Below are 14,443 nucleotides of genomic sequence, written 5' to 3'. Positions count from 1 at the left end.
CACCAGGACACATCTATTTACGCCTGCAGGTCCCTCCAGCGTTTTTATAGCCTAGGCTCAAATCAAATAGTTTAATTCTAATTTCCCAATGATGGTGCGTAAATACAAAATCGCACTTGAATGACTTGCGAAATTTTAATTCCGCTATTGTGTGCTCACCAACGCACATAAAAAGCATATTTCAATTCTCAGTAATTTTGTTTTGACAGCGAGAGAAAACATCCTGCGTTTTATTGCGAATATATAATTGAGGGGAAAAAAAACTCTTTGAATATAATTCTTTGTCGTTTTTTAATAACATGTTGGCCAAAATCTCTGCAGCCCAACACGTATTAATCTTATTTGACATGATATAATCGAGTAGATTATGAATTTTCTTAAAACAATCAGTTTTTTTAACGATTTAAGATTTAACTTTATTTTTAGTTTATAAATGAAATCATAATTCGTGTTTTAAGGTGCATATTCCAGTATTTACAACTTTTTCAATCCCGTTCAATATTTCCCTCTCAAATATGGTTTTTTCTGGGTTTTTTTCTAAATTTTTGTAACAATTTGGACGGACAAATAACAAATAAGCAACAATACGTAATGTAAATACATACATTTGTTTTTTTAGATAGCACGAATATCTACAAATTGTGTTTTCAAATTAACTCAGTATTGATGATACAAGACACAAAATACTGGAAATAATTTCAATATAATAATAATAACGACACATCCCTTCAATTCATTCTTGCCATGATTTTCTCTGGATTTTTTTTTTCAAAGCAAAAAAATGAGCTTATCAAAAACTAGAAATAGAAAGTTATTTTTTTAATAGGAAAGTTTTTAATGCGAAGTTAGCAAATTTTGTGATTTATTCTTTATTCAAAAAACAATATGCTCGGCAATCTGGGAATTTAAAGCGCGCCAAATGTGGTTAAAAATCCAACTCCCCGTCCCCCTCAGGTCACGTGACCAAACCAAACACACGTGATCTGTGTATGTTTTGCGTTCCGATTCTGATCATCTGTGTCTGGCGAGCTGTTTGCGAAGAAACGAAATTATGTCTCAATTATCACGATAAAAACAACAACACAATTTTATCGGAGGAAATCATTCACACGCAGGTATTGCTCCCAGTTACAATTTTGACCTGATCTCTCTGTTGATTGATATTTGTAGAGAATCCGAGCTGGTCTTTGAAAGTATTTTTGTACTTTGTGCCTTCAAAAAGTTTGACTGAACTTTTGACGTTTGCTACATTTTATCGTATTAACAAAGTACATAAATAAAATAAATAATGTATGAATTTTTTTGAAATTCTAATGAAATTTATTGTGCTGTTTTTATTCTTATGGAGAATTAGAAGTTAGAAGTAAATTACATTTAAAAAAAAATCGAACATTCTCCTGGTCCTGTTAATGAACGTTCGAAAGAAAATAAACAATTTTATCAGCATGTGTATTAAAATTATCTATTGTTCTCAAGGTTTGCCAGGGAGCGGTGAAAATTTGAGGCAAAATTGTAGAAGCGATTAATTAATAAACATGGAGTCTGGAGCCGAGGAGCATTTGGCTGCTGAAATTGAGAGAGTCGAGGTGAATAATCGAATATTTTAACCCTTATAATTTTATTCAACAAAAATATTTGAAGGATGTCAACGTCACTAGTGGGGAAGAAGCCCTGGACGAAACGTTGGAATTGAAAAACGATTTTGTTTTTCAGGATTCAGTCAATGCTGCTGTGGTGGCAAAATATGAGTGAGTAATTTTGAGCTTAATAATATTGCATGAAATAAAAATAAATCAAGTAAAGAGAAATTTCTGACTTTAAGACAGGTTTAAATGAGGCTGGAAAAATCCATTAAATAAGACATTTTTAACTTAATTTAGACACTTTTTAGAAAAATAACATTATTATTTTTATAATTGAATTAATTTAATCATTTTAATTTTTTATAATTGATTAAAAATATAAATATTGTATCAAATATTATGAAATAACAATTGTTTTTTAGTTAAAATATTAATAAAAACAATTCAAATAAATTATTATATTATTAAATTACTAAATAAATTATTTACATTTAATTTTTTATTTCTTTAATTTTTATATTTTTATTTTTTTTTATTCTTTATTGACTTTAATTGTAAAATAATTGAATTTAAATTATAAATTCCAATTTTTAAAAATTAATATTTTAACAATTATAATTTTAAATTTTAATTAACTCAAATTAAACAGATTTAAGCTGTAGAAATTAGTTAAACCTTTTTGCTCAAAATAATGCTTCAAATTAGTTGGAAATATTTAACTTTTTATTAATGAAAAAAAAAAATTAAACAATTCAAAATGTTGAAAATTGTTAAAAATCATAATGTTCACAGGAAAGAATGGTTAATGTTGCGAAAAGATGCCTGCGAGGACGAGTTGGGCGAGTTGCGTCGAAGGGCCCTGATCGGAAACCTGAGGTCCTCAAGGTTTCGGAGTGTGAGTTGGCGGCTGATGCTGCGGCTGCTGCCACCATGTCCAGAAGCGTGGTCGTCTGTTCTGCTGGCCCAAAGGGAACACTACGGCAGACTCTCCGAAGTCCACCACGTCACCCCCATCAACCCCTTGACGGGCGAAGACAACCCTCTGAGTCAGGACGACAGCAGCACCTGGCACAAGTTCTTCTGCAACAAGGAGCTGCAGGCTGTGATCAGACAGGACGTGGTGCGCACCTTCCCTGGCATCGACTTCTTCAGGGAAAAGTCCATCCAGGAAAAAATGGTCGCCATCCTCTTTTGCTACGCCAGGACCAACCCTGACATGTGCTACCGACAGGTGGGTCAAATGGAAAAGTATTTTACGAGCAGATTTTGCAGTTTGAATTTCAGGGCATGCATGAAATCCTGGCCCCCCTGTTGTTTGTCCTACACTCTGACCACCAAGCACTGATGCATGCCAGAGAACATGCCCCCGTCATGAGCGAAATCATTCAGGTCCTCGACCCTCAAAATCTAGAAGCAGACGCCTAGTAAGAAATTCAATTTCAACATAAATGAACAATTTTTCTTTCTTTAACATGATTTTAGTCCAGAGTAACAAAAACCTAATTTTCTCAATAATTTTTTTTGGTTCCATGCAGTTTGATAGAATTAATCTATAATTCATTTCCTTCAATATTTATTAAATTATTTTAATTTATATTGTTTTTTTAGTGCTAAAATACATTTCTTTCCATTAAAATTGAAATAATTTTTAGTACTCTTTTCTGCCGAATTATGAGTGCAATTGAATCCAGCTACAGAATCAGCAACGTCGCTCCGTCCAGCACTGGACATTTTCCTTATGAAACTTGCAAAGAGGTAAATTAATTCACTTCAGAATTATGTATGATTTTAATAATTTTTCATCCAAAGGTCCTGTCGAAGCGAAGAGATAGCAAACATGACAATGAACTGCTCGCACAATTAAACTACATTCACGACAACATTCTGGTTCCAAAGGATCCTGAGTTGGCAAATCATCTGGTCAAATTAGACATTCCATTAACTCTCTTTGGAATGTATGCTTAAAAATTCTATGGATTTTGGTTGATTCTTCATAATCGGAATTGTTTCAGTCGTTGGTTGCGACTCCTGTTTGGCCGAGAGTTCCCTCTGCAAGATTTGCTTGTGCTCTGGGATGCCATTTTTGCCGAATTCAACGGGAGCAAATTTGAACTGGTTGATTTCATCGTGGTAGCAATGTTAATAGCAATCAAGCATCAATGTAATTATTCTATACTTTTTGTTTTCGACTAAAACTAAAGTAAAATATTTTTTTTTAATATAGTGATGGCTGGAGACAATACCGTTTGCCTTACTTTGCTCATGAGATACCCAGGAGCTGTGGATATTACTAATATCATTGAACATTCCCTGTATCTGAAGGAGCCGGACGTAACTTCTTGTCGGAAACTCGTGTTGATTTTTATATTTATACATATTTGCTTTCAGAAATACTGCCTCCCAGCAACCACTAGTTTCCAAAACTTGCCTGTGATTACAATCGGTGGCCAGACGAATCTAAATAGAGGCCCTGTAAATGTTAAACAAGCAAACAACACTCAATCTAAGGTCTAACAAATTTGTGTTAAAAATATCATATTACTAATGGAAATAAATTTAGGCACCTAAAGCGCCTGTCTGTGATCCCCAAACATCTAATGATAAAAAAGGCAAAACTGCCAAAAAAAGTAACTCGCTATCAATCAAAAGGTAATATTATTAATAATTTGTCAAAATTTTCCATCTAAATTCTGTTTCGATTTCAGGTTTGGAAAAATTTCTGGAGGCAGGTGGGGTAAACAGCCAGTCGCCTCGGACGCCAACGCTGACAATAGTATTGTTGAAGGATTCCCTCCGAATGTAGCTATTTAATATACTTTTCCTTCAATTTTTTAAATTTTATTTTATATCAGGATCCTGTTTTGGTGATGACTGAACTTAACAGAGCTGTCCAACTAATTAAGGATAGTCAAGTGCAGTTGAACCACCACTTGGCCATCCTCGATTCAATCAACATCAGCGCCGAAAACCATATCAAACATGCTTTAGAAGGAATCAAAGAGGTTAATCTCATAGTATAAGTGTAGTGAAATAAAATTAGAACTGCAGCGTGCTAAAAAGTAAAATTTTGGATAACATGTGTAATTGAAATTCAGGTTTCCGAGAAGCTTCGAAGCTTCCAGTGTTTGGTTCTGGAAGTAGAGCCAGCAACAGAAGCTGGGGAGGTCAAGCCTGTCGTTCAACAAGTTGTTCCGAGCAAATCAAAACAAAAACAAGTGCCAGCCACTCCGTCCCCTTCTAGTGATTTAAATGTGAATTTGAAAGTATTTTCCATGTCCGAAGGAGACAGCACCAAAGTCGTTGGTGCGCCTCTAGAAGACCCTTTCAATGTCAAACGGTGATTTCTACACTTCTGGAATTTTATAATTTGAATATGCAAATAATTTTTTAAGACAATAAAAACATCTATTGCATTCAAAAAGAGGAATCTCATGAATACTTTTATAAAATGAACAGTATTCTTTTATAATTCATTCGCCCACCTTGTATTATAAATTTTGAAATGGTGAACAATTAAATTTTTGATGATTTGAGACAAAAATATGTATATAAACCTTCGCGCAATATCAAAAGGTTGCCACTGAAACTTTCAAACAAACGCTTAAATTACCGCTTCTTTAAACCAATCACGGTCAAGGATAAGACGCGTCCGCCAATCACAACGGACGTCAACACAGCTGCGAAGCATGTGACTAATGGCGACGTTTGACAAGTCAAACCTGTTCTCTTGCCACTAGAAATGGAAAAAGTGCAAGTAAAAAGGCGCTCCAAAAAGGTAACTAGGAACTTTTGTCCAACAAATTATTTGTTATTAATTTTGAGAACTTGGAGCTGCATCTAATTACGCTGTCTGCAAAATTTTAACGATTTTTACTCGCTCGATAAATTTTCATGGGAAAAGTCATATGAAAATTGCATCTCGTTGCACTTTCGCAATGCAGTTGCATTCGTACGCAAGCTTTATAAATAAATTATGTAAGCATGTCTGGCGTTTATATGCATAATTAAATTTTATTTTTCTAGGTCCGAAAAAAATCTGAGGAGGCTGAAGAAATTGGGGAACCCTCGGAGCCGAACTTTGAGCCAATTTTATCTCCTGAGATAGCAGCACTGCTCAAAAATGAAGTTGAATCTTTTGAAGAAAATGCTGCAGAGTCTTCGTGTGAGCAGAGCACAAATTCCACAGAGCCAGCTGCCCTCGTTGAAGCTGTGGAAGAGATCAGCAAAAATGACCTTCTCGAGTCGAGTGAAGAGCAAACTGCACCTGAGGAGGAGGCAGAGTTGACCAATTTCCACGACCTATCCCTCAGCACGGAGGAAATAAAGACCTTGGAGATGAACGTCACAGCCAGTCCAACGGCCCCCGCACAACTCTACCCCTTCCTCCCTGTGGAAGATCTTCTGCCCGAGCCAACAGCACCCGAGGCCCCACCAGAACCTTTTTTGAATGAGGAGCTGCTGCGAGAAGTCACGCCAATGAACGACGCCCAGCTGTCCACGCTGTACCACAATTACGAAGTTGCCATGACCAAGGAGTTTGTCTCCGAGTTTTACGAAACCCAAAAGGGGCTCCAGTCCCATCCTCTCTACGAACTTCTTTCTTCGTACCTTCGGGCCAGGACAAAACTGCTCAGCGGACAAATGGAACTTGATCAGATGACAAACGAGGCTAGAGCGAAACAGGACAGTATTTGGACACCGGGGGAGACGGTGGTCCGCGAATCAGGAAAGTGCCTGGACGGAAATAACGTTTTTGTTTCGCACACCTACCCCACAGCCGAGATGAGTCAAGAGGGTTTGAATGCTTTGGGGAGGAGTTTGTCTTCAATCAGGAGCGTCTTGAATGAAAATATCAGTTTGCACGCTTACAGGGCTGAGGTCCTTCGGCTGCAGGTAGGAATGGGATTTTTTTTTAAATAAATAATATCAGAGTTAAACTTATTTTTTCTCCCAAGATTGAGCAACTGCTGCAAGAAACGTTGATCCTCTATGCAAATGTGCCACAAAATTCGCCAGTGCAGCTGCTGCCGCCAAGACCCCCAGCAACAGCCTTGTGGGATGCACTTTCCGTCCTCTTCCTCTTCAGCCGCAAACAAACCAAGGACGCCGTTTTCATGAAAAACTGTAGGGATTGGATTTTGAGACTCGGCGCCACTCTGCTCAGAGTTGCTACGGCCAAGGACCACATTTTTCTGCTCTTGCACGTCTTGTTCAACCCCCCAGGAGTGACCCAGTGGGCAACTCCTCTAATTCAGGTAAACCATGATATTTCATTTAATTTGATTTAAAATTCAACTTGCAGGTTCCTTTGAAAAACATAATCGAGTCTTATCCGAGCACAAATTCAGCCCTGCTGGACCATGCAGTGGCTGTGCTGGCAGTTCTTATGGAGCCACCAGTCAAGATCGAGAAATGCCAAGAGGACCCTTGTTGGGTTCTTGTTGACGAGGATGGAGAGGAGGAGGTGCAGAGTGGCCTGGCGGAGAACGACCTCGTTGCTCTTTTGAACCAAGTTCCAATTGATGGAATCTTCCGACACGTCCTCGGCATTCAAAGAAAGGACGGCGTGGAAATTTATTTCCCAGAAAGCGCCTCGGAAAGTAGTTTGCTCCGCCTCATGGCATTTGCTTCCTCCCTAGTCCTGCTGCTGGGAAAAGGTCTCAAAACCTACGACTCGCAGAGATACAGACAGTTTGCAAAAAGACTCAGCCGCCTGGTCAGACACACAGTTCAATATGTGTCCGACGTATGGGAAATTTTCAGAGTTGGCGCCAGTCAAAGAGGCCACAATCCAAACATCTTGGCGCGGCTGCAGGTACAAAAAGATCAAATAAATAAATTTTGAAATTTAATTTCGTGATAAATTAACAAAGGTTGAATATGATAATCTGCTTCTGCGAGCTACCCAGTGCATATTTTCATCTCAAAGGTTGGGAGCCTGGCAATTTTTGGCCATCATCCCCTACAATGTTGCTTCTTGTCAAGTCCTCTGGCAGCTTTTCCACCTTCTTCACCATGAGTATCAGCAAGAAATGACCTGGTCAAACTACCACATAGGTAATTCATCTGAATGAATTTTAAGCTGTGATAACTGATATTATTTTTTAACAGACTGGAAGAAGGAAATGTCTATTCTAAATGAGGAGTTTGAGTCAAAACTGAGTTCCATGCCGGAGGCAGAGGTTTATTTTCTCCTCAACACATTTGCCAATATGGCGATGGCGCGAGGACCTGAAGACGCAGACTTTGTTCTCACCATCACCCTCGACTTGTTCAGGGTACGTTGGCAAAATTGAATAATAAAAAAAAATCTGATGTCTCCATTTAGGTCGGGTTTGTCAGTGAGAAAACTCAGGAATTGTGCAGCAAGACGTGCCGGAGTTTACTCTCGAATTTGGTCAACAAACACCCCTATCTGATGTCACCAATTTTGGTAGCCCTGAGAGAAAATATGGATAAAATTGGACCAGTATGATAAAAAAAATTTAACTCAAAAAATGACTCACTAATTTATTTGCAGCTGAGTTTGTACCTTGTGAAAGAATTGCCTCTGAAATTGTGGAGTCCTGCCGACGCTGACATGAACATTCTTTCCGAGTGGATAATTTGCAACCCGAACATGCTGCAAAGTTCTGTGGCTCGTTCCATACTTGGGTCACTTGACTGGAACTCGCTCGAGTGGCAAGTGCAACTTCAGGTCGCCACCTTTGTTGTTGATGCCTGTTTGCGCCATGCTCCAGAAAAATCTGGGCCTGCCAGCCCCGGAACTGTGGCAGAAGGAGTTTCTTCTTTGGCTGCCATGGTAAAAATTGAATTGATTTTACTTTTTTTTTAACAAATATTTTTTATTTTGAAAATTTTCCAATTTAAAATAAACTTAAAAATTCCAGGTTCGCAGTCAATCATCTCCAGAGCAATGTTTAACCTCCTGGGCTTGGGGAATGATCTCTCGCCTTCGTCTGCATGCAAATGACAGCAGAAATCGACAGGTGGACGTGCTGAGCATGGTCTGCGATTTGGAAGACCAAGAAATTCTGCACAAAGGGGTCAAGGATAAGGAGCCCATTGCCTGTTTTGTTGCTCTGCTTGCCACCTCTTGGGGCCACAGCATTCCTCTAGTTTGTTCCAAAGGATTTCTGCTCCTCTCAACATTGCTCTCTCACGGAAAATACGACGCCGTCTGCGAATGCCTCCACTTCATTCTGCCACTTTTCATGCCCTGCGCAGACTCGCTCACCAGCAACAAAGATTTTGCCAGCGTATTCCTCCTGTTGATCACTGCAGATCGTGGTTATGTGAAGATGGCCAAAAATTTGATCATGACTGACTCACTTGGCCCTGTTTTGAAGCAAGTTGCAAACATGATCCAAGCCCAGTTCCTAAATTACAAAAAGTAGGTTTTTATTTTAAATAAAAATGAGGATCAGTTAATATTAACAATTATTTTCCAGTTATCACTTGGAATCTCCACATGCCTTGACTGAGTTGTGGCTGTCCCTTTTGCTGAGCTTACCAGACTGGAACAGAGACCCTTCGATCATTCATTTGCTCGACATTGTTCTCCGAGAGTCGTTTTCTCACCACTATTCCAAAGAAGTGGCGAAAAATAAATTTAGAGATTTATTCCGTCAGGGCATCTCCAAACAAGGTTAACCATTTATTTCTTGTTTTGAATTTTATTGAAATAAATTTAAATTAGGAAATGCTCTTTCATCAATTATGAGTTGGGTATCAATGAATTCGGGAATAAGTTCGCTGTTGGGAAAAATTTCTTGTTCGGAGGCACCTTGGCTTGCTCTTTATGTGATTGAAGTTGAGCAGGAGGAAAATGAATTGAAGAATGGACTCTGGAAGCAATTCTTACTAGAGCTTGCTGACATGAACAAAAGTAATCTCGATCAAGCCATGAAGGTCAGCATTTATTAAAAAAAAAAAAAATTCAATTCATTTTGAATATTTTCAGAAAGCTGCAAACACTTTAAAAGTGGCTCCTGTGCCAATTTCGTACTTGGGACTTTACAGATGGGCTCAGCAAGCACTTGATTCCTCACTTGACCACCCTTTGTTGCCAATTTTTTGGCAGAAGTTTTTCACCCTCTTCCTGACGAGGGTTCCTCAATCTGAAAATAGCGGAGCAGACAGAGGATCAATGGGCCTCAAGTATTTTGCTCATTTAAAACAAATTTGATTCCTTTATAATGGTTTATTTTATGCAGATTTTTTGAGGGAATAATAAATGCAAGTTATCTGAAAAGACTGAAAAGAAGACTAGTTGATGCTGCCGAGTTTTATGAGACGAGAGCAACTGACCCAGGTTTCACTGGTGAAGGTGCAGAGGAGGAAGGTGGGGAAAGAAGACTTATGCATGGACAGACAGCAAGGTAATCTATCACTGATTTAAAAAACAACTTGAATTTAATTTTTTGTTGCATAGACTGCTTAGGACGTTCAGCCTCTGGTTGGAGGAAACACGGCTACACGATCAAAACCTTTACCTGCCTGCATTACCTTTACAATATGATCCGAACAGACTTGGAAGACTTCTCGTTGGAGACCAGGTAAAATAAATTGCTGTGACAATAATTTCACTAATAATTTTCAATTTAGAATCCTTGGTTGGAATTCTTAGATGTTGAGGATTTGCAAGAAAAACAAAGAGAAGCGCTCACAAATTGGAAAATTCAGCACTTTAGGTAACGCTTAATGTTAGGCTATTAAATTATAAAAAAAACTTTTGTCTGTGCAGAAGTTGCGATTACAAAGTGCCTCGTAACAAGAGTGAGGACCAAACTACAGCTCTCTCGAGAATGCTGAGTCGCCTTCAAGCGTACGACCACCCTGTTGCCGCTCCGCAGCTGTTGTTTTTCAAAAATACAATCCCTTTCCTTCCAAGGGAAGAGCTTCTGAGTCCAGCTGTAACTCTTTCAAATCTAGAGCACAACTTTGAAGCTCTCTTGGAATTTGCGCAGTAAGACAAATTTTCCATATTTAATCATTTTTTAAATTTTGCATCATTAGAGTTCATGCTTTGCACACTTCTGAACTTGCTGCCTTGGACTGCACCCTGCTGGAGTTCATCCCCTCATTTTACAAAGAGACTGAAGTAAAAGTACCACTGAGGAAATCGTGCGACCTCTCGGCAAGAAAAAAGTCCAACGCCAAAGAGTGTTCTGGCGCTTTCAGAATCACAATACAGGTTGAAGATTTCATTGATCAGTTTTAACATTTTACTTAATATGAAATTTAGGTTCGAGAGTCAAGAGTAAATTCCAGCACAAAGCACCAGATAAGTCAAAATCGAAAAGAACACTCAAATTTGATAGCACGAAGTTTGCAACCGCCACCGCAGAAAGTTTGCCTCTCGGCTGTTTACGCAGAAAACTTGATCAACAAATTAATCATGGAGCCTGGAGTTAAGGACACGGGCGTTGCCGTCTTCTACTATTTGGTTGCCAGACACACAGAGGAAATCTCCTTCTACCCACCGACCAAACAACTGCTCTCGTGTTGTCTGGAACTCTTGGGCCAAAATTTTATCAGTAAAGATGAAAGAGAGTGCGAGAAATTGTTAAAAACAATTTTGGCGTCGCCCCATCTCACTGGACTCCTCAGTCCGCACTTTTCTCCTCATTTAGCTCCAACACCCTCATTCCTGAATATGTACTCGAAAGTTGTTGCCGCCTCAAATCCAGACGTGTGCTTTGCCATTCTTTCCAAGTTTGATGTGCAACAGTGGCTGACGAGGAGCAGACCTAGGCTGAAAGAGCGCTCCCAATTTATCCAATCTCTCGGACAGGCGTTTATAATATCAGGGAAGGAGCCACCCGACGGAAGGCTAATCTTGCATGAGGTGAAAATAAATTTCGAATAAACGGGAATATATTTTTTTAATTATTTTTTTGCAGAGTTACTTGAGGCACTTGCGAGCAATTCTACTCCATGACTTTCCTGAGCATTACGGTGAAATCCTAAATATGGCTTTGAAATTGTCCGAGGCTCAGACTCTCTCGCTGGACATTTGGTGGGCCATCCTTGATTCGCTCACTCCAAACGACCAACAACGTATCCGACATGGAAATGGCCTTCGTGACCAGCTGAGATTTTACGCAACCCAGCAAAGACTTCTGGGATTGAACGAGGTTCGTAATTCTTAAGTTAATTTTTTCTATTTATTTTCATAAACAAATTTTAGATCCGTGAAACGGCTGCCCTGCTTGCCTCTTATTTCATGAAAGAGCGTCTTCAGTTTGGACTCCACGGCGTGTATCCAAAGTACCGATTTTATATCGAGCCCCTGAGTGTGTTCTTGTCCATGATTGGACACGCTTTGGTGATCGGTACCTTGCACCAAGGACGTGGCGCCCTCGGGGACTCCCTTGCGGAACAACTTTGGCCCGTCCTCAACGATCTCTTCTCTCCTTGGATTTTGCCCTTCACTGGCCAGCGCCACCAGACAGCTGCGTGGATTCAGCAATTGACGGACGACAGGACCGTCCTGTTGCCTTGGACGGCTCAAGACGCGTCCTTCGCCAAGATCATGTGTGACGCCTTTGTTGGAATTTTGAGTTTCCTGCTTGACACGCTTCCTGCGTCGACCAACTCTCTCTGCTTTGTCTTTCAATTTTACGCCATCCACTTCACCCACCCTGCCGAGCACGTCCTCTCCACCATCCATCATAGCTTCCTGGCGCTGCCCTGGGATAGATTTTGGCCCAGGGCCATCGATATGGAGGCCATGATCAGACTGTCTGAACAGTATTTGCCACACAACCACCCATTTTTGGGCGCAATATTTATACAAGTGCGTCCAAGATACCAATCAAATGAGGAACCAAAATGAAATGTATTTTTTTCTTCAGGTGCCGTGGGTCATGTGGATCCAGAAGTTCCCCAACGAGAGAAACCACCTGAGTCTGATGGGCCTGCTTGTGAAGTTGTCCTCCGAGCCAAGTGTCAAGCAAAACCCTCGAGTTGTGGCCCTGATCTGTGAATGCAAACAGCAGCTATCGTGGCACTTGGTCGACTCGAGTAGTTTTGACCAAGTTCTGAATTGGTTCGTCATGAGCTCGGATCCGAGAGTAGTTTTGCCAGACCACCCTGAGCTTCACCCAGTGGACGTAGCAGTTTTCGAACTACTTGAAGAAATCGCAGGTTGATTAGCAATAATTAATTAATCAAAAAATATTAATAAAAACTTTCAGGCTTCACTCCCTCTTCAAAACATTTCCACTCGACCACAGTGAGGAAAAGACTGGCCTTTGTGCGGGCCTGCTCGAAACTGCTCGTTTCCTGCTCGACGCGTTTCAAAGCGCTTATTTCCAAAAACCCTGCCACGTTTGTGAAGGCTTTCTCGAAGCTGCTGAATCAAATCGAAAAGATAGTTTTCCAAAGTAAACGTTCTTGAGCCAATTTATCAATGATGTTAATAAATTTATTATTTACAGCTGTTCCTCCTGCACAGCAAATATCTGAAAGCGCACTTCTTTTGGGAGAGCTCCTGAGTGGATCCATGACAACTTCTCCCTTAAACGAAATATTGGTTTGCGGACTCCAAGAATGGCTGACAAGCCACACAGGTGGAAGTGTGGTGGTTTTGGGTCTTCTGAAAGCTTTGAGCGTCAGTGTGACTGAACAGAAGGCACTGGGTTCGACGATTGAGGCAACTTTGGAGTCATTTTTCAGAGACCCATCAGGTAAATTTTACTATAATGTAATATATATTTTAATTTTAAAAGAGTCTAAATAATCAAGTTGTGAAATTTCAATAGATTTCAAGGAAACTTATTATTTTTCCAGTTTATATTGTTGGAGGTAGTAATTTTATTTTTTTATTACATTATTTCTAGTGCCAAACACGTCTTGGTCACGAGCAGTCTCAATTCTGCAGCCTGCAGTTCCTCTCCAAGCAGGAAAAGAACCTCTGGAGCACTTGCTGGTCAAAGAAGGCCAGCTCTTGAGTCTCTACGCCTTTCTCCTCAAACAAGGGCTGCCAGATCACACGTTTGCAGACATTCTCGACTGGCTGGCCGTCGTCAAAGTTTCCGAAGAATCGGAACAGAAAATTCCTCTCCTATGGAACGCTGTTTTGCAACTGATTCGAAAAGGAGCAAAGTCTGAAAATGTTCCCTCCCAGTTCATGCAGAAAATCAACAAATTCTCCCAACACCTGACCGTCGTTGGAGAAGACAAGGGCTGGAATTTGCTGGGTGCGATTGGGCTGCGGAAGCAAAGTCGGGCTTCAGTGAGGATGCGGATTTTGGCTAGGGTCACAGCAGCTTTAGTTCTGGCCCAGTTCTACAAGTGCGGAGAGGAATTCAAGAGTCGCCTGATCTCAGAAGCTCCTGGCGCCCTGGGAAACCTCAGCTCGTCATCCACGTAAGTTTATTTATTTTTTCGAAGAAAAAAATTAAATTATTTGTTAACATCAAACTGTTTTTTAAAGATGGTGAGACCTAAAGTTTTGATTTTTATAATTTTCAGGCGCTTACAAGACGAAAACTCAATCAGTCCAACCGACCAGACGCTGCAAGCAATCGCTGCTCTCGAGTCAATGGCACAAGCAAAGCTGAATCCACCAGAGTTGAAAGAAGTCGTCGAATTTTCCATTAGGAAAATAAGGGATCAAAACACCAGCCTTGACAATATTGAATCTGTCTACGCTGAGATAGCGCAACAGCTATACAAAAGCTTAATGTTGTGATATGATTATACTTAAATGATAAATATTATATGTTATGACGACAAACTGATAAAATACGAAAATTAAGTTATTGAACATTTCCTATTATTGATCAATAAAAACGTCAGAGATTACTTGGTTGAAAATAAAGCAGTTTTTCGTCGAAATATTAACCTTTTTC

General features: G+C 39.9%; 2 protein-coding genes across 2 annotated transcripts; both read left to right on the top strand.

Moving 5' to 3' along the window:
* Window positions 1-977: 977 nt before the first annotated feature.
* On the top strand, window positions 978-5,009 carry LOC132198748 (TBC1 domain family member 5). Its single transcript, XM_059622953.1, has 14 exons — window positions 978-1,115; window positions 1,477-1,586; window positions 1,642-1,748; window positions 2,376-2,814; window positions 2,868-3,007; window positions 3,236-3,338; window positions 3,393-3,538; window positions 3,596-3,744; window positions 3,808-3,914; window positions 3,972-4,091; window positions 4,144-4,232; window positions 4,289-4,382; window positions 4,436-4,585; window positions 4,679-5,009. The coding sequence occupies exons 2-14, from the start codon at window positions 1,536-1,538 to the stop codon at window positions 4,922-4,924; spliced, it is 1,941 nt and encodes a 646-aa protein (XP_059478936.1). The 5' UTR covers window positions 978-1,115; window positions 1,477-1,535; the 3' UTR covers window positions 4,925-5,009.
* Window positions 5,010-5,270: 261 nt separating this feature from the next.
* Window positions 5,271-14,406, top strand: LOC132199114 (ectopic P granules protein 5 homolog). The gene is made up of 25 exons (XM_059623605.1): window positions 5,271-5,358; window positions 5,607-6,476; window positions 6,539-6,838; window positions 6,886-7,398; window positions 7,457-7,640; window positions 7,695-7,861; window positions 7,912-8,052; window positions 8,104-8,385; window positions 8,474-8,976; window positions 9,035-9,231; window positions 9,283-9,494; window positions 9,547-9,743; window positions 9,800-9,964; window positions 10,018-10,141; window positions 10,191-10,276; window positions 10,330-10,551; window positions 10,602-10,779; window positions 10,831-11,433; window positions 11,489-11,722; window positions 11,776-12,384; window positions 12,443-12,734; window positions 12,785-12,973; window positions 13,028-13,276; window positions 13,430-13,958; window positions 14,064-14,406. The coding sequence occupies exons 1-25, from the start codon at window positions 5,323-5,325 to the stop codon at window positions 14,281-14,283; spliced, it is 7,302 nt and encodes a 2,433-aa protein (XP_059479588.1). The 5' UTR covers window positions 5,271-5,322; the 3' UTR covers window positions 14,284-14,406.
* Window positions 14,407-14,443: the final 37 nt, after the last annotated feature.

This window comes from Neocloeon triangulifer, unplaced genomic scaffold, assembly GCF_031216515.1.
Source record: "Neocloeon triangulifer isolate White Clay Creek 2 clone unplaced genomic scaffold, ASM3121651v1 ptg000013l, whole genome shotgun sequence".
Lineage (NCBI taxonomy): Eukaryota > Metazoa > Arthropoda > Insecta > Ephemeroptera > Baetidae > Neocloeon > Neocloeon triangulifer.
This window is presented reverse-complemented; position numbering and strand designations above follow the sequence as displayed.

Coding starts and splice junctions, on each gene's coding strand:
- LOC132198748 (XM_059622953.1), top strand. CDS start 1,536: ATGGAGTCTGGAGCCGAGGAGCATTTGGCTGCTGAAATTGAGAGAGTC. Junction 1,587..1,641: donor CTGAAATTGAGAGAGTCGAG/GTGAATAATCGA, acceptor AAATATTTGAAG/GATGTCAACGTCACTAGTGG. Junction 1,749..2,375: donor GCTGTGGTGGCAAAATATGA/GTGAGTAATTTT, acceptor TAATGTTCACAG/GAAAGAATGGTTAATGTTGC.
- LOC132199114 (XM_059623605.1), top strand. CDS start 5,323: ATGGAAAAAGTGCAAGTAAAAAGGCGCTCCAAAAAG. Junction 9,744..9,799: donor AGAGGATCAATGGGCCTCAA/GTATTTTGCTCA, acceptor TATTTTATGCAG/ATTTTTTGAGGGAATAATAA. Junction 10,277..10,329: donor TGGAAAATTCAGCACTTTAG/GTAACGCTTAAT, acceptor TTGTCTGTGCAG/AAGTTGCGATTACAAAGTGC.